The sequence below is a fragment of the Oncorhynchus tshawytscha genome, linkage group LG33, assembly GCF_018296145.1.
Source record: "Oncorhynchus tshawytscha isolate Ot180627B linkage group LG33, Otsh_v2.0, whole genome shotgun sequence".
Lineage (NCBI taxonomy): Eukaryota > Metazoa > Chordata > Actinopteri > Salmoniformes > Salmonidae > Oncorhynchus > Oncorhynchus tshawytscha.
Window position 1 is genome coordinate 4,589,626 of NC_056461.1, and position 18,301 is coordinate 4,607,926.

General features: G+C 43.2%; 1 protein-coding gene across 6 annotated transcripts in view; it reads left to right on the forward strand.

Annotated features, from left to right (window-relative positions):
* The window catches only part of LOC112231482 (GTPase-activating Rap/Ran-GAP domain-like protein 3), a 155,329-nt gene that overhangs the window by 61,254 nt on the left and 75,774 nt on the right, over window positions 1-18,301 (forward strand). For 5 of the 6 annotated variants that reach the window (XM_042311751.1, XM_042311754.1, XM_042311752.1 and 2 more), the window contains exon 2: window positions 2,072-2,141. In XM_042311751.1, coding sequence (XP_042167685.1) covers window positions 2,072-2,141 — 70 coding nt within the window. Of the gene's footprint in view, window positions 1-1,723; window positions 1,875-2,071; window positions 2,142-18,301 lie in introns of those variants that run through there. The other variant, XM_042311755.1, reaches the window with a different exon arrangement.

Sequence of the window (18,301 nt, forward strand, 5' to 3'; positions counted from 1 at the left end):
TACGCAGGTATAAACACCATGGGACCACGCAGCCGTCATACCGCTCAGGAAGAAGACGTGTTCTGTCTCCTAGAGATGAACGTACTTTTGTGCGAAAAGTGCAAATCAATCCCAGAACAACAGCAAAGGACCTCATGAAGATGCTGGAGGAAACAGGTACCAAAGTATCTATATCCACAGTAAAACAAGTCCTATATTGACATAACCTGAAAGGCCGCACAGTAAGGAAGATGCCACTGCTCCAAAACCTCCATAAAAAAGCCAGACTACGGTTTGCAACTGCACATGGGGACAAAGATTGTACTTTTTGGAAAAATGTCCTCTAGTCTGATGAAACAAAAATAGAACTGTTTGGCCATAATGACTATCTTTATGTTTGGAGGAAAAAGGGGTAGCTTGCAAGCCGAAGAACACCATCCCAACCGTGAAGCACGGGGGTGGCAGCATCATGTTGTGGGGGTGCTTTGCTGCAGGAGGGACTGGTGCACTTCACAAAATAGATGGCATCATGAGGAAAGGAAAATTGTGGATATATTGAAGAAACATCTCAAGACATCAGTCAGGAAGTTTAAGCTTGGTCACCAAATGGACAATTTTATTTATTTATTTCACCTTTATTTAACCAGGTTGAGAACAAGTTCTCATTTACAATTGCGACCTGGCCAAGATAAAGCAAAGCAGTTCGACACATACAACGACACAGCGTTACACATGGAGTAAAACAAACATACAGTCAATAATACAGTATAAACAAGTCTATATACGATGTGAGCAAATGAGGTGAGATAAGGGAGGTAAAGGCAAAAAAAAGGCCATGGTGGCAAAGTAAATACAATATAGCAAGTAAAACACTGGAATGGTAGATTTGCAATGGAAGAATGTGCAAAGTAGAAATAAAAATAATGGGGTGCAAAGGAGCAAAATAAATAAATAAAATAAATACAGTAGGGAAAGAGGTAGTTGTTTGGGCTAAATTATAGGTGGGCTATGTACAGGTGCAGTAATCTGTGAGCTGCTCTGACAGTTGGTGCTTAAAGCTAGTGAGGGAGATAAGTGTTTCCAGTTTCAGAGATTTTTGTAGTTCGTTCCAGTCATTGGCAGGTAGCCATGAACCGTTTGACCCAAGTTAAACAATTTAAAGGCAATGCTACCAAATACTAATTGAGTGTATGTAAACTTCTGACCCACTGGGAATGTGATGAAAGAAATTAAAGCTGAAATAAATCATTCTCTCTACTATTATTCTGACATTTCGCATTCTTTAAATAAAGTGGTGATCCTAACTTAAATTAAACTTAAATTTAAATCCTGTTATCATGGAATTGCCCATATATTACTTGTGAGACTACATCTTGCTCTGCTCTCAAGGGTTTGATGCTTTGTCTGTACTGTACTTCGTAGTGGAGCAGAATCATTTCCCCTATGGAAACTATGCTATTCGGAACAGTGTGTGAAATCAAATATGATTCAGAGACAGTGGTGGAATGTCTTTTGAATGGTCAGATTGAAAAATAGTTTTCTATATGTGGTTGTGATTCACTATGGTTTCTTGACTGTGGTTCTGGATCACAATGTTTTTTTTTTGTTTGTGGTTGGACAGGCTTAATTGGAACATGAAAGAAGGGGGTTGTCTTAATTCGGGCCCACCTCTCAATCAGGACTGGGGCTGGACCATGCTGCTACTGCTGGATAGCTAGTCCTACGAGAGAGAGAGAGCGAGAGAGAGAGAGCAGAAGGGAGACACAACGACAACAACAAGTGAGAGAATGAGATAGGGAAGTGAACATGAAGAGAAACAGAGGTACCTAGAATTGGAGAGAGCAGAGAGAGATGGAGAGAGAGAAGGACGACAACAAAAGAGAGAGCAAAAGACAGTGAGTGATAAGTTAACAAGGAGAGGAATAGTGTCAGAGATACCTAGAAGGAGGATAGTAGGAGAAAAAGAAAGATATATGGAAATAGAGAGGTAGAGCCAAGCAGCCACCTGTAGGAGTGAGTGAGCGAGTCAGTGAGTGTGTCCTTATGGAGGAGAGAGAGAGGAAAGACTGATCACCATGCGTCTGTGTTGCAGCTCTGCCTCGGAGGACTTGGGCTGCAGGCGTGGAGACTTCAGCCGAAAACACTATGGCTCTGTCGAGCTGGTGAGTAACCCACTTCCAATGACATTCTATTCCTATTTTTGCCCTTCTATCTCTCCCTTTTCTCCTCTTTTCTGTGTCCACCCCCTATTCCCTCCTCCCATCTCTCCCTTTTCTCCTGCTTTTAATGTGTCCACCCCCATCTAGTTCACCTCCTCTCTCCCTTTTCTCCTCCTTTCTGTGTCCATCCTCCCCCATCTCCCCTCCGATCTCCCCCTCTTCTCCTCCTTTTTGTGCTCGCTCCCCTTCTCTATCTTCTTCTACCCCTCAATGGATGGATGGATGGAGGGAGGGAGGGAGGGTTTGGGGGAGAGAGAGAGAGAGAGAGGTGAGTCATGACTGTCTGGGTGTGGTTCATTGGTCCAGTTTAATAGTGCGTAGCACCCTGTAGCATAGCTCACAATAATAGGGTGGTCAGTTACAGAGAAACAGATACACAGATACAGGTCACAGCTATGCTCAGGGCCACAGATTATGACATCATCATCTACTCCACTGTAAACTGGCTGGGGCTGTGTCTGAAATGGCACCATATTCCCTATAATATATACTGTACTATGCTATTAACCAGCCCTGTGTTTGTGCATTTATTAAGTTGATGAGTCACTTCCATGCTGTTAGTGTGTGTAGCCTACTGTATGTTGTCTAGTGCAGTGGGGGTTATAATTAGTCATTGGCTGTGTGTGTGTGTGTGTGTGTGTGTGAGAGAGAGAGGCCTGTCTGCGCGTGCTGATAGCCCCCGGGTGGACAGGAAGTGGCTCGGGCCTCTGTTTGACTGTAACTCTTGTGGGAGCTAACGCCACGCTAATGCCACGCCACACCATGTCAGATTAACACAGAGGAAGAACCACACGCTGCCTATCAGCAGCACCAGATTGGCACAGCACACAATGAGCAGTGTGTGTTTGTGTGTGTTGGGTGTGTGTGTCACCTAAACTGTGACATGATTGTTCCAATTTCCTATCTGGAACACATTGTTGTGGTGAACTGTATAGTCGTGGCCAAAAGTTTTGAGAATGACACAAATATGAATTTTCACGAAGTCTGCTGCCTCAGTTGATGGCAATTTGCATATACTCCAGAATGTTATGAAGAGTGATCAGATGAATTGCAATTAATTGCAAAGTCCCTCTTTGCCATGCAAATGAACGGAATCCCCCAAAAACATTTCCACTGCATTTCAGCCCTGCCACAAAAGGACCAGCTGACATCATGTCAGTGATTCTCTCATTAACACAGGTGTGAGTGTTGATGAGGACAAGGCTGGAGATCACTCTGTCACGCTGATTGAGTTCGAATAAGAGAATGGAAGCTTCATAAAGAGGGTGGTGCTTGGAATCATTGTTCTTCCTCTGTCAACCATGGTTACCTGCAAGGAAACACATGCCGTCATCATTGCTTTGCACAAAAAGGTCTTCACGGGCAAGGATATTGCTGCCAGTAAGATTGCACCTAAATCAACCATTTATCATTCATCAAGAACTTCAAGGAGAGCAGTTCAATTGTTGTGAAGAAGGCTTCAGGGCGCCCAAGAAAGTCCATCAAGCGCCAGCACCGTCTCCTAAAGTTGATTCAGCCGCTGGAACGGAGCTTGCTCAGGAATGGCAGCAGGCAGGTGTGAGTGCATCTGCACGCACAGTGAGGCAAAGACTTTTGGAGGATGGCCTGGTGTCAAGAAGGGCAGCAAAGAAGCCACTTCTCTCCAGGACAAACATCAGGGACAGACTGATATTCTGCAAAAGGTACAGGGATTGGACTGCTGAGGACTGGCGTAAAGTCATTTTCTCTGATGAATCCCCTTTCCGATTGTTTGAGGCATCTGGAAAAGGTGAGCGCTACCATCAGTCCTGTGTCATGCCAACAGTAAAGCATCCTGAGACCATTCATGTGTGGGGTTGCTTCTCAGCCAAGGGAGTGGGCTCACTCACAATTTTGCCTAAGAACACAGCCATGAATAAGAATGGTACCAACACATCCTCCAAGAGCAACTCCTCCCAACCACCCAGGAACAGTTTGGTGATGAACAATGCCTTTTCCAGCATGATGGAGCACCTTGCCATAAGGCAAAAGTGATAACTAAGTGGCTCGGGGAACAAAACATCAATATTTTGGGTCCATGGCCAGGAAACTCCCCAGACCTTAATCCCATTGAGAACTTGTGGTCAATCCTCAAGAGGCAGAGGGACAAACAAAACCCCACAAATTCTGACAAACTCCAAGCATTGATTATGCAAGATTTGGCCCAAAAGTTAATTGACAGCATGCCAGGGTGGATTGCAGAGGCCTTTAAGAAGAAGGGTCAACACTGCAAATATTGATTATTTGCATTAACTTCATGTAATTGTCAGTAAAAGCCTTTGACACTTATGAAATGCTTGTAATTATACTTCAGTATTCCATAGTAACATCTGACAAAGATATCTAAAGACTATGAAGCAGTAAACTTTGTGGAAATTAATATTTGTGTCATTCTCAACTTTTGGCCACGACTGTATTATCAGAGTTGGTTCAGTGAATCTCTTAGGTAAAGAAGTAAGGAGTCTGTCTTTACCACTGTCACGTCTCCCCCCTGGAGGTTTAGGCCTGCTGTTGCTGTAAAGCACTATGTGACCAATGTATTTGTATAAAGTATCAATTCGGTACAAATGCCATTGGATTGATAGAAGAGAATGAGTGTGCCCGTCTGCTATATCTCCATTCACATGTGACCTTACATTTTACAGTTAGAAAAGATACTATGGCGGCATCCCAAATAGCACCCTATTCCCAAATAGACATTGTATCATTCTTGTTTGTTTTATTTTGGGTATAATCTGTGGACAGGTCTTTTTTGTGTGGCAGACATTCTGTAGTCACTTACTCTGTGGAGAGAGGGGTTGGCATGGCACCCACCCTGTAGCTTAACCAGGCTGAAACACACACACAGGCACGCAGCACACGCACATGTGCACACACATACACATGCCAAATGGGACTAGAGGAGCCCTGGACCCAGCCCAATTTCACTCCACTGCTTTAATTGGGATATTGAAGAGGTAGAAACGGTAGATGCTGTGGAGATTTGTCAATGGAGTCTAAGCAACTGTATGCTTGAAATCCATTTCACACTGCATTCATCATATTTCTAATTAATGTCCTTATACTAAGAGAGAGGAGTGCTGTTTAAAATAGCTCTCTTATTTGAATTTAACGCGGTAAAATGTGAAAACACAAAGATTACCACTTGTTCCTATGAGAATGAACTGTAAATGAGTCACCAATCACACAAGAAAATAGTGTACAAATAATGTAACACAATCAATCAACTGTGTGACAATTCAGCTCTAACAGAAGACTGAGAACATAGAAATATAATTACTAGAAGGGACACTTTTATTACATTTCTATGGCTGAGAAAACATGGATTCATACCTTCACCTCCTTCCTCTCTATGTCCATCTTGGTGTACTCAGGGACTCCTTAGATAGTATACAGTGAGCTCCAAAAGTGTTGGGACAGTGATCTTTTTTGTTTTTTTTGCTCTCTATACTCTAGCACGTTGTATTTGAAATTATACAATGACTATGAGGTTAAAGTGCAGACTGTCCTGCTTTAATTTGAGGGCATTTTTATCCATATCGGTTGAACCGTTTAGAAATTAGAGCACTCTTTGTTAATAGTCCCACCATTTTAGGGGACTAAAGGTATTGGGACAAATTCACTTATGTGTATTAAAGTAATGAAAGTTACAGACCCCCAAGACATGCTATCCTCTCAGCATTACAACAACAGGGGAGGTAAAAAAACAATTTGGGGGGTATATTTGTGCGTCTAACTTTCTCACTCATCAGTATTCACGATTCATTCAGGATTATCGTAATCATTGTAGCATCCACATTAATGTATTTTTATTTTATTTAACTAGGCAAGACAGTTAAGAACAAATTCTTATTTACAATGACGGCCTACCCCGACCAAACCCGAACGACGCTGGGCCAATTGTGCGCCACCCTATTGGACTCCCAGTCACGGCTGGATGTGATAGTGTTTAGAAACTATAGTGTTTAGAAATTCTATTCTTATTTACAATGAAAGTGACTAAAAAATGACACAATACATTATTTAACATTCATTTCTATTGGGCAAAATAATCCAAAACACAACCAAAAAAACAGCAATGCATCCAATGATAGGAGACAGGCACACGAATATGAAAATAGTTTGTTTTATTTCTCTACCCAAAATAGAGTACGTCTGGAACATGATGATGACGGAGCCCAAAACAAGCAGGCATATATATATATTTATGGCTGTAACCCAAACAAAGAGCTCGGGGTGCACTTGTTATTACGGGTCTTGTCCCGTGTATTTTTTATAGAGGTTTACACGCAAGCCGATACAACAGAGCACTGGTGCTCACAAGACCAACAGGCATGGAATAATAATCAACAAGGACAATGGGGAAAAGAGGGCACATATATACACATACTAATCAGGGGGAATGGGAACCAGGTGTGCACAATGAGACAAGACAGTCCCGGTTTGGTGGTAATGATCCAGTTCAGTGATGCCTAGAAGGCCATTGACTGTATGTAGCACATTATTTTATGCATGAGTGCATCCACTTTCCACCCAAGCAAGCACATACTGGAGTCCATCCAGAGATGCTGTTGCATAATTGTGTTTTGGAACTGCATATTATATAGTATAGGGATGAACTGAACTTTTGACATGTCTAAACATACCGTTTGGTATGCAGCTACAGTCTACTTGGCAAGTACAGTAAAGTGCATTGCAGTGCATATTATATGAGTATCTAGGGTTGAACTTTTCTCTAGTGTCTAGTGCAGGGACCCCCAGTAGTGCAGGGATCCCCAGTAGTGCAGGGACTCCCAGTAGTGCAGGGACTCCCAGTAGTGCAGGGACCCCCAGTAGTGCAGGGATCCCCAGTAGTGCAGGGATCCCCAGTAGTGCAGGGACCCCCAGTAGTACAGGGACCCCCAGTAGTGCAGGGATCCCCAGTAGTGCAGGGATCCCCAGTAGTACAGGGACCCCAGTAGTGCAGGGACCCCCAGTAGTGCAGGGACCCCCAGTAGTGCAGGGACCCCCAGTAGTGCAGGGACCCCCAGTAGTGCAGGGACCCCCAGTAGTGCAGGGACCCCCAGTAGTGCAGGGATCCCCAGTAGTGCAGGGATTCCCAGTAGTGCAGGGACCCCCAGTAGTGCAGGGACCCCCAGTAGTGCAGGGATCCCCAGTAGTGCAGGGATCCCCAGTAGTACAGGGGCCATGGGACAAACCCTTTGAAGAACCCTTTTTGGTTCCAGGTAGAACCCTTTTTGGTTCCAGGTAGAACCCTTTTTGGTTCCAGGTAGAACCCTTTTTGGTTCCATGTAGTACATGTAGCATATTGCTACATGAAAGGGTTCTACCTGGAACAAAAAGGGCTCTCCTATGGGGACAGCTGAATAACCCCTTTGGAACCCTTTTTTCTAAGAGTGTAACAGATTTCCTAAATTAAAATAACATTGAGTTGATTAACTGGTCATTTCCAGTTTATGTCCAACAACGTAACTCATTTAAAATAAATAACAAAACAGAAAACTTGGGGAGACCAACTTCACCCGCGGGTGATTTTATTTGGCCCCCCAAGTTTTCTGAGCAGATTTTTACTTTAATAATCCGCCTATTGGGGAACCCTGTTCTAGTGTGTAACTGCAGCACCGTTTGGAACGCAGCCACAGTCTTCTTGGCCTGTACAGGAAAGTCCATTAGGCAAGGTTGTCTATTCTGTGCAAGAGGGAATATGACCTCTATGTCTGTAGTGCAGCCCCAGTTATTAGGCAGACAAGGCCTCCTAGGACCATACACCACTCACCACTGCTGAGAGAGAGAGAGCGTGTGTAAGCAGACCAAGCGTTACACTGTGCCTGAGGGGTCCCTCATTACAGGGAGAAGAGATAAAGACAAAGGAGGACGTTTAATTCACATAAATATACCCCGGAGTAACCAGAATCAATACCAACCAACAAGCAGGACCTGATGAATCACTCACTCACACACACACACACACACACACACACACACACACACACACACACACACACACACACACACACACACACACACACACACACACACACACACACACGCACAAATCCACAAACACAATTGGGTGCATGCGCACACACAGACGTATGCACAGTCACACACGTATGCATACAGACATGCACGCACGCACACAGGGCTGATTCACCTGAAAGATAGAGAAAGAGACAAGGAGAGTGAGGAAGCCAGATGGATGGCGAGAGAGAGAGTGAGAGAGAGTAACTTTCCAGGTCTGAAAAACCAATACTGTTTGTGTGGGAGGAGGAGGGGGAGGCACGGTCAAGGGTGTGGGTGTGGCATCATGCCATAGCCTGAGGGGCAGTGAGGACCAAGGAGTCAAAAGCATTTCCTCATTCTATTCTCCTCTATTTGTTTTTCATCTGTGGGTCTTTGTATAAAATGCTATTTGCTTAATTTGTTGTCAATTCAATTTGTGATGGTTTTATCAAAGACTGCCAGGTTTGGGTGAGATGAGTTTAATTATCTCTTGCTTTGGCTATATTGTACATTACACAATCAGGCTTTGAACTGCTTTGAATGGAATTGCTACTGGCAGACAGAAAAGAGAGAGAAAGAGTGAGAAGGAGAGGGAGAGCGAGAGAGGCAGATGCTTTGGTGTCTCTCTTCATGTAAAGCTCTGTAAATTGTGTATGTGCACGTGGACACACACTTATGCCCAGGATGACTAAGCATATGAGCAGCTTAGCATTTATCTCTCCCCAGCCTGAATGAAAGGCCTTCAGTTTGATCCAGACCTGGTCATTCATGTAGAGACCATTTAGAAACGTTTCCCAAACCAAAGGTCAGAACATCACTACACATTTATTACTGACTATTTCTTTCTTTTTATATTGTTTTTTATATTGTTTATTTGACACACACACACACACACACACACACACACACACACACACACACACACACACACACACACACACACACACACACACACACACACACACACACACATGCATGCACACGCCCATGCGCATAGACCCACCTCAGTTGGAAGGGAATGAGATGTGACAGGGCAGTCAAAAGTCCGGCAGGCCTAGACACAAACAGACAGGTTTGGAGTAGAGCTGTCCTTTCTTCAGTATCCACCATGTGATTGTTACACATTGCCTGTCAGCCCCCCTACACCCCTCTCAACCTCCATAACCTCCTTATCCAATCTCTATAACCTTCTCATAACCCCTCCATATACTGTAGAGTTTTCAGGAAATCTACCACCATTAAACTCTCTGCCATAGTCTGTCAGCACACATAGGGCCCCGATTAACAACCTACACCATCCATACACACACACATCATCTCTCACACACACACACACACACACACACACACACATGAACACTGTACCGTATGAGTGTATGCCTTTGTAGCCAATGTGGAATGGTTACCTAGTTAGCTGTGTATGGGGAGAGGTCTGACCGTACCATGAAGATGCCCTGCTTTTTTGACACCACACTCCACAAAGCAAGTCCTGCAGGCTCTAGTTTGATCTTATGACTGGACAATAATCAAGATATGGTCAAGTGCTGCAAAGAAAGACCTAGTTAAGCTGCAGCTGGCCCAGAACAGAGAGGCACATCTTGCTCTTCATTGTAATCAGAAGGCCTATATTAATACTATGCTGCCAGTCTATTTTGACTAAGAGTTGAGGAAAGACTGACTGTGTCACTTCCTGTTTTTATAAGAAACATTAATGGGTTGGAAATTCCAAGTTCTTTGCATAGTCAACTTGGACACATCACTGACACACACACTTACACCACCAGACATGCCACCAGGGGTCTTTTCACAGTCCCCATGTCCAGAACAAATTCAAGGAATCGAACAGTATTATATAGAGCCACGAGTGCATGGAACTCCCTTCCATCTTATGTAGCGCAAGTGCACAGCAAACCTTGTTTAAAAAAACAAATAAAGCAACACCTCACCGCACAACGCCTCTCCCCATGTGACCAACTCGTGTGTATGTACTGACATGTATGTGTCTGATAGATGCACACAGACACACACTACATGCTAATGTTTTAAATTGTATGTAAATTGTCTGTAATGTGTTTTTTGTTATCTGTCGAACCCCAGTAAGACTAGCTGTCACCATTGGCGTCAGCTAATGGGGATCCTAAGAAGTCAAACCACTGGCTCACCCCCCCACCCCCTTGCCCTCTGACCTCTGCACAGCAACCGCACCTGCTTTAAACTTTAGGTAAACTCAACTCCATGTGAATGTTGACATCTGACATTTCATATGTACAGAATATGCTGTGTATACTGTGTGCTTGGACAAATGCACAACTCAATACATTTCTTTTTTAGAACAGTGTAGTCCTCTAGTCATCCATACAGGACAATTTGATCACTGTAAGGTTGATCACTGTATCTGCGTATCCCTATGCACTGAACGACATGATTCAAAAATGTAGGAAAATGTAAAAAGATGTGCAATCTAGTTGCAAATGCAGTATGTATTGTGTAGATTGACCATTGTGAGGAGAGAGTGGTGGTAGCTTAGGCGCTAGACTAAATGGGAAGTCTCTGCTCGTCTCTTGTTTGTCAATAGCACCTGTTGTCTTACTGTTGCTGATTCTCTCTCTCTCTCTCTACTGACCCGCGTAAGTGTGCATAAACAACCACTCTGAGATCAATTATCCGTCAGCAGTCACAATAGCATTGATTTATTCTCTGTCCCTCCTCCCTTCCTTTTTCTCTTTTCCCCTCCCTTTCATCTAGTGGTCTTCATGGGTCTACCCGCAGACCTGACCCGGGACCCGAGCAGTCCAATATTCAAACTTTTCCCTCGGGTCTGGGTCAGGTCCTGTTTCACATGTTTTTTTTGGTCACTCGGTCTGGTTGTCATCGGGTCTGATTGTTCTCTGGTCAGTTCACGTCCTGCCCAACCCCCTTTTTTTAAATGATCGGATTAATTTGCGTCTGTACCGGATTTACCTCAGGTCCATTCGGGTCCTGGTCCAACTTCTTGGACCCGAGAAGAGCTCAAGTCTTATTCTCTCGGTCTCATCCCCTCTCTCCATCCCTTCCTCTCCTCTCTCCCTCACTCAATCTCCCCCTCTCAACAACTCCCCTCCCTCTCTCCATCCCTTCCTCTCTATCTCTCTCTCTCTCCCTCACTCAATCTCCCCCTCTCAACAACTCCCCCTCCCTCTCTCCATCCCTTCCTCTCTCTCTCTCTCTCTCTCCCTCACTCAATCTCCCCCTCTCAACAACTCCCCTCCCTCCTTCCCTCCCTCCCCTTCCATCTCTATCACCACTGCAGTCCTCTCTTCTCTCCTGCAGACCTAGGGGGAAATCAGCTCCTCTTAGTACACTGAGGGCTCAATTGTGTTTGTGAAATGTTTGAGCCGCGTCCCAAAATGGGAGCTGTTTAAGTGGTCTACTCCGTTTGTGTATGTGTGTCCACGCAGGCTCCCAATAATCCTTGCACTCTCACCCATGGGGTTACCCACTGTATAGACAGCTATTATTCTTTTATCATTCTGCTTATTATGCGCCTCTTTCTCTTGCCTGGTGCCCCCCATCTCTCTCTCTGTCCAGTTATTTTTTTGTATATGTCACTCTCTCTTTTCATGCACCCCTCTCGCTTTCTCTCCTTTTCTTCTCTCGCTCTTTTTTTTCACCTCTTTTTCTCCACTTTCTCTCCTCTCTTTCTCTCTTCTCTCTCTTTTGCTAATTTTTATCTCTCTCTCTCCTCTCTCTTTCACTTCTCTCTTTCTCTCTCCTCTTACTTTTTCTCCTCTCTCCTCTCTTTTTCTTCTCTTTCTCGCTTTCTTTCTCTTTTTCACTATCTACCCATCTCTTGCAGTGGTTGGATGTTTGCAAAAGTGTAGCAGGGAGGGCTCCCCTGCTTCCACCCCTCTTCCCTCCCTCCATCCTGCTCTGAATCGAACACACAGCAGGTCCACAGGGAATTATGAGAGTGCAGGATTTTCCTCCTCTGCCATTCTGCTGTTGCATGATTTAGAAGCCGGTGCATATGCATCACTCACACACACACAATTACCGATTCATACACGTACTACTCACTCACTCACTCACTCACTCACTCACTCACTCACTCACTCACTCACTCACTCACTCACTCACTCACTCACTCACTCACTCACTCACTCACTCACACTCAGAGGAGAGATGGTGCGGTGCTCTCCCTGCACGCTGCATTGGTTTTCCCTCCATTATCCTGCGATTGGACAGTTAATGTTGCAGGAGGAGAGAAGAGATGAGAGAGCACCACTAAGATCTTCACTCCCCATTCATCACTCACACACACACAACCAGACAGGATTCCACACTACTGACACACACAGATAACACACAGACATGTCCACAATCACACACTGACGTCGGGAGGTTACATACACCTTAGCCAAATACATTTGAAGTCAGTTTTTCACAATTCCTGACATTTTAATCCTAGTAAAAATGATCTGTCTTAGGTCAGTTAGGACCACAAACTTTATTTTAAGAATGTGAAATGTCATAATAATAGTAGAGAGAATGTTTTATTTCTTTCATCACATTCCCAGTGGGTCGGATTAGTATTTGGTAGCATTGCCTTTATATTGTTTAACTTGGGCCAAAGGCTTCGGGTAGCCTTCCACAAGCTTCCCACAATAAGTTGGGTCATTGTCCCATTCCTCCTGACAGAGCTGGTGCAACTAAGTCAGGTTTGTAGGCCTCCTTGCTTGTACACGCTTTTTCAGTTCTGGCCACACATTTTCTATGGGATTGAGGTCAGGGCTTTGTGATGGCCACTCCAATACCTTGACTTTGTTGTCTTTAAGCCATTTTGCCACCACTTTGGAACTATGCTTGGAGTCATTGTCCATTTGGAAGGACCCATTCTCGACCAAGCTTTAACTTCCTGACTGATGTCTTGAGATGTTGCTTCAATATATCCACATAATTTTCCGTCCCCATGATGCCATCTATTTTGTGAAGTGCACCAGTCCCTCCTGCAGCAAAGCACCACCACAACATGCTGCCACCCCCGTGCTTCACGGTTGGGATGGTGTTCTTTGGCTTGCAAGCATTCCCCTTTTTCCTCAACATAACGATGGTCATTAAAAGGCCAAACAGTTCTATTTTTGTTTCATCAGACCAGAGGACATTTCTCCAAAAAGTGCAGTTGCAAACCGTAGTCTGGCTTTTTTATGGCGGTTTTGGAGCAGTGGCATCTTCCTTACTGTGCGGCCTTTCAGGTTATGTTGATATAGGACTCATTTTTACTGTGGATATAGAAAATGTTGTACCGGTTTCCTCCAGCATTTTCACAAGGTCCTTTGCTGTTGTTCTGGGAGTGCTTTGCACTTTTCGCACCAAAGTATGTTCATCTCTAGGAGACAGAACTCGTCACCTTCCTTAGCGGTCTGACGACTGCATGGTCCCATGGTGAGTTTGAAGGTAGGCCTTGAAATACATCCACAGGTACACCTCCAATTGACTCAAATGATGTCAATTAGCCTATCAGAAGCTTTTAAAGTAAGGACATCATTTTCTGGAATTTTCCAAGCTGTTTAAAGGCACAGTCAACTTAGTGTATGTGAACTTCTGACCCACTGGAGTTGTGATACAGTGAATGATAAGTGAAATAACCTGTCTGTAAACAATTGTTGGAAAAATGACTTGTATCATGCACAAAGTAGATGTCCTAACCGAATTACCAAAACTATAGTTTGTTGACAATACATTTGGAGTAGTTGAAAAACGAGTTTTAATGACTTCAACCTAGGTGTATGTACACTTCTGACTTGAACTGTATATACAAGCACGCACACACAAGTTGTGGTCAGAGAGAAAGATTTGCATGGAGAGAAAGTATTTGTCTAAATATACTGTCTGAGGGATCTCTACCAGGGACATCACTTTCCTGAGAGGAACACACACGCATACAGTGGCAAGAAAAAGTATGTGAACCCTTCGGAATTACCTGGATTTCTGCATAAATTTGCCATCAAATTTCATCTGATCACAACAATAGACAGTCTGTTTAAAATAATAACACACAAACAATTATACATTTTTCACGTCTTTATTGAACACCATGTAAGCATTCACAGTGCAGCGTGGGAAAAGTATGTGAACCCTTGGACCATTCCTCTTTACAAAACTCAGCAATATTCTTGGGATATCTGGAGTGAACCACTCTCTTGAGGTCATGCCACATTATCTCAATTGGGTTGAGGTCAGGACTCTGGCTGGGCCACTCCAGAAGGTGTATTTTCTTCTGTTGAAGCCACTCTGTGTTTTGGGTCGTTGTCCTGTTGCATCACCTAACTTCTGTTGACCTTCAATTGGCAGACAGCCTTACATTCTCCTGTAAAATGTCAGTTCTATTTTTGTTTCATCAGACCAGAGGACATTTCTCCAAAAAGTGCAGTTGCAAACCGTAGTCTGGCTTTTTTATGGCGGTTTTGGAGCAGTGGCATCTTCCTTACTGTGCGGCCTTTCAGGTTATGTTGATATAGGAATATATTTATTCCATCGATGATAGCAAGCTGTCCAGGTCCTAAAGCAGCCCCAAACCATGATGCTCCCTCCACCATACTTTACAGTTGGGAGAAGTTTGATGTTGGTATCCTGTGCCTTTTTTGTTCTCCACACATTGTGTTGTGTGTTCCTTGCAAACGTTAGACATGCAGCAATGTTTTTTTGGACAGCAGTGTCCAATTTATGCAGAAATCCAGGTAATTCCAAAGGGTTCATATACTTTTTCTTGCCACTGTAGACGCACACATGCACACATACAGATTCACACACAAATATTAAAAACACATGCTCCCATTCAAATAAACACAGAGATGTGTAGGCCAAACAAATGTATGTCAAACAAAAACCAATGATTGCAAAGTTAAACAAACCATTACAACTCTATGCACAATGACTACTTTAAACAATTTCCACTGAACATTTTACAAAAACACATTTGCTTGAAGAACAGTACAGATTTAACATTTGGTAACAGATATGTTACACACACACACACAAACCTGCAGTCACTGGAATGGAATGTACATGGCCTAATGCACATTGCTATGTTAATTCCATTACATATGGCAGGGCTATGGCAGCCCTTGTTCAATATTCTACAATTGGAGAATCTGTTGTCCCATAGTCCCACCCATTAAGTGCCAACATACCAATCAGAGCTGCCAACAGGGGTAAGGGGTCTGTCTGCCTGCCTATCGGCTCTTTCACTGCAGATGAGATCACTACACTGCCTGAAACACCAGAGCGTGATTTGACTCAGTTATGGCTATCATAAACTTTATCCGATCAACATCTAGACTGCAACATCGCTTGTTTTGTAGTCTGCTGAGCATCATATCTAGCGAAAATGCTTGATGAGGAGAGGGATAAAACAGTTAATGACATGATTGGGAAACAGAATTCTTTTCAAAATAAATGTGTTATTTTCTCCTTTGATTTGAAGCCAAACAAAACATCCCTAATACACGCAAACAAAATGCTCCATTTCCCTACACTGCGCAACTATGTCATCATTTTTTGTATATGTATTTGTATTTATTAATGATCAAGGCAGTAGCTACTCTTCCTGAGGTCCAGCAAAATTAAGGCAATTATATACAATAAAAAATATTACATGACATTACATTTCATAACCCTTTTCACAACATATTAAGTGTGTGTCCTCAGGCCACTACTATACTACCACATATCTACAATACAAAATCCATGTGTACGTGTGTGTAAGGAGTTAGCTTGTGTGTGTGTATGTGTGTGTGTTTCCTCAAAGTCCCCACTGTACTGTACATAAGGTGTATTTTTTTATCTGTTTTTTAAATCTGATTCTACTGCTTGCATCACCAGGGCCTGTAGGACCTGCCTTGTTGATAGTGTTGTTAAGAAGGCAGAGCAGCGCTTTATTATGGACAGACTTCTCCTCATCTTGGCTACTACTGCATCAACATGTTTTGACCATGACAGTTATCTAAACTTGCTCAATTCCCACATTATTCATTACAAGATTTAGTTGAGGTTTAGGGTATAGTGAATGATTTGTCTCAAATAAAATGCTTTAAGTTTTTGAAATGTTAGGACTAAATTATTTCTTGCCACCCATTCTGAAACTGACTGCAGCTCTTGATTAAGTGTTGCAGTGATTTCACTCGCTGTAGTAGCTGACATGTATAGTGTTGTCATCCACATACATACAGTAGACACACTGGCTTTACTCAAAGCAAAGTAAAGATTGAAAAAAATAAGGGGCCTAGACAGCTGCCCTGGGGAATGCCTGATTCTAACTGGATTATGTTGGTGAGGCTCCCATTAAAGAACACCCTCTGTGTTCTGTTAGACAGGTGACTCTTTTCCAAACAATATAGCATGGGGTGTAAAGCCAAAACACTTACTTTTTTCCAGCAGCAGACTATGATCAATATTGTCAAAAGACAAATTGAAGTCTAACAAAACAGTTCCCGGTCTTTTTATCATCAAATTCTTTCAGCCAATCATCAGTCATGTGTGTAAGTGCCGTGCATGTTGAATGTACAGATCACTACAGATCACTCAGTCTATGATGTTGAAGTTTTTAGATAAACTGAAAGCTAACATTGCAACGAGATTTGAGGTGGTGCAGTTTGTTATAGGGACCCGTTCTGTACTGATGCGGGGGGAGAGAAACTTCTTGTGATATTGAATTTGTTTTATTTTTATAAATTTGTTAAAAAATCAATAACCTGTTTTTGCTTTCTCATTAGGGGGTATTGTGTGTAGATTGGTGAGGGAAAAAACGATGTCATCCATTTTAGAATAAGGCTGTAACATAACAGAATATGGAAAAAGTCAAGGGGTCTGAATATTTTCCGGATGCACTGTAAGTACAAATGTGTTCCATTATTTGATGCACTGATACAGGTGAATGTTAAAACACTTAACATTTTCTTTTGATAACATTTAATACATTTTAAAAAGTGCTTTATGACTATAATTGTGTTTGTGCATTGTTTTTTATACCGGTCTTAGGCAGAGTAGTCCCATGTAGAAAATGCCTGGCCCCCCTGTAAATAACCTTTTTCAAATCTGGCCCTGTAAGAATATACTGTAGTTAAATAGCCCTGACATATGGTGTGTAAGAGTAGATACAATTTCCTAGTCTCTTAGAGGTGCAGTGCAGCGTGGAATTATAGACATTGAAAGCTGCTTGGACCGCATGATCCCCAATCCCCCATGCACACACACTCTCACACTCACATGTTCCTGGACTTCCTGTCTTCTTTTTGGCTCCATCTAACCATTACAGACCATCTGCTGCAGAACACACACATAATGCCTGCAGAGAGAGTCCGGTGCGCCAGAACTGTGCTGCGTTTTGTGACACTTTGGCAGAAAACAACCCTTTATTGGTCAGAGAATGACAGAAGAGAGAGGAGAGGAAAGAGGGAGACTGGGGGAGAGAGATGGAGAAGACGTTGAAAGATGCAAGTGTGAATAGAGCAACAGAGGAAGGGGTGAAGAGAGCTGGAGAAAGTGAGCATAGAGTGACAGTTAAGAGGAAACGGAGCAACAGAGGAGATCATGGAGGATACGGAGGAGGAAAAGAGCAACCAAGAAGAGGGGGAAGATGAGAGGTTCTGTGTTGGGTTGCCAGGCAACCAGGCATTGTGCGGTCTGAGGGGCAAGGGTGATGAATGTAGAAGATGGGGGAGGAGAGGAGAGAGGGATGTCATGTTTCCACTGTGAGAAGAGATGTCAGGGTGATCGAGGGACAGTGATACATACTGGCATCATTGCTACTTCCTCTTTATCTGTCGATGGAGAGTAGTGAACACACACAAATATAGAGAGACACATTTACACACACGCATACAGGCACGCAAACTCATAGACATATTCAAAGGTACACATACACGCATCATTATTTTATTACCAAGAACACCAGACATCAACACCAAGGAGGAAGAGGAGGAATTACTATGGCTAATTTTCAGTCTCATTGAGAGCAAGTCTAAGAAGTGGTAGATTTGTTCTATGTGCTCTATTTTTATGCTTCCCATTCTTAAATTTAGTTTTAGCGTGGCTTTTTTACTTTC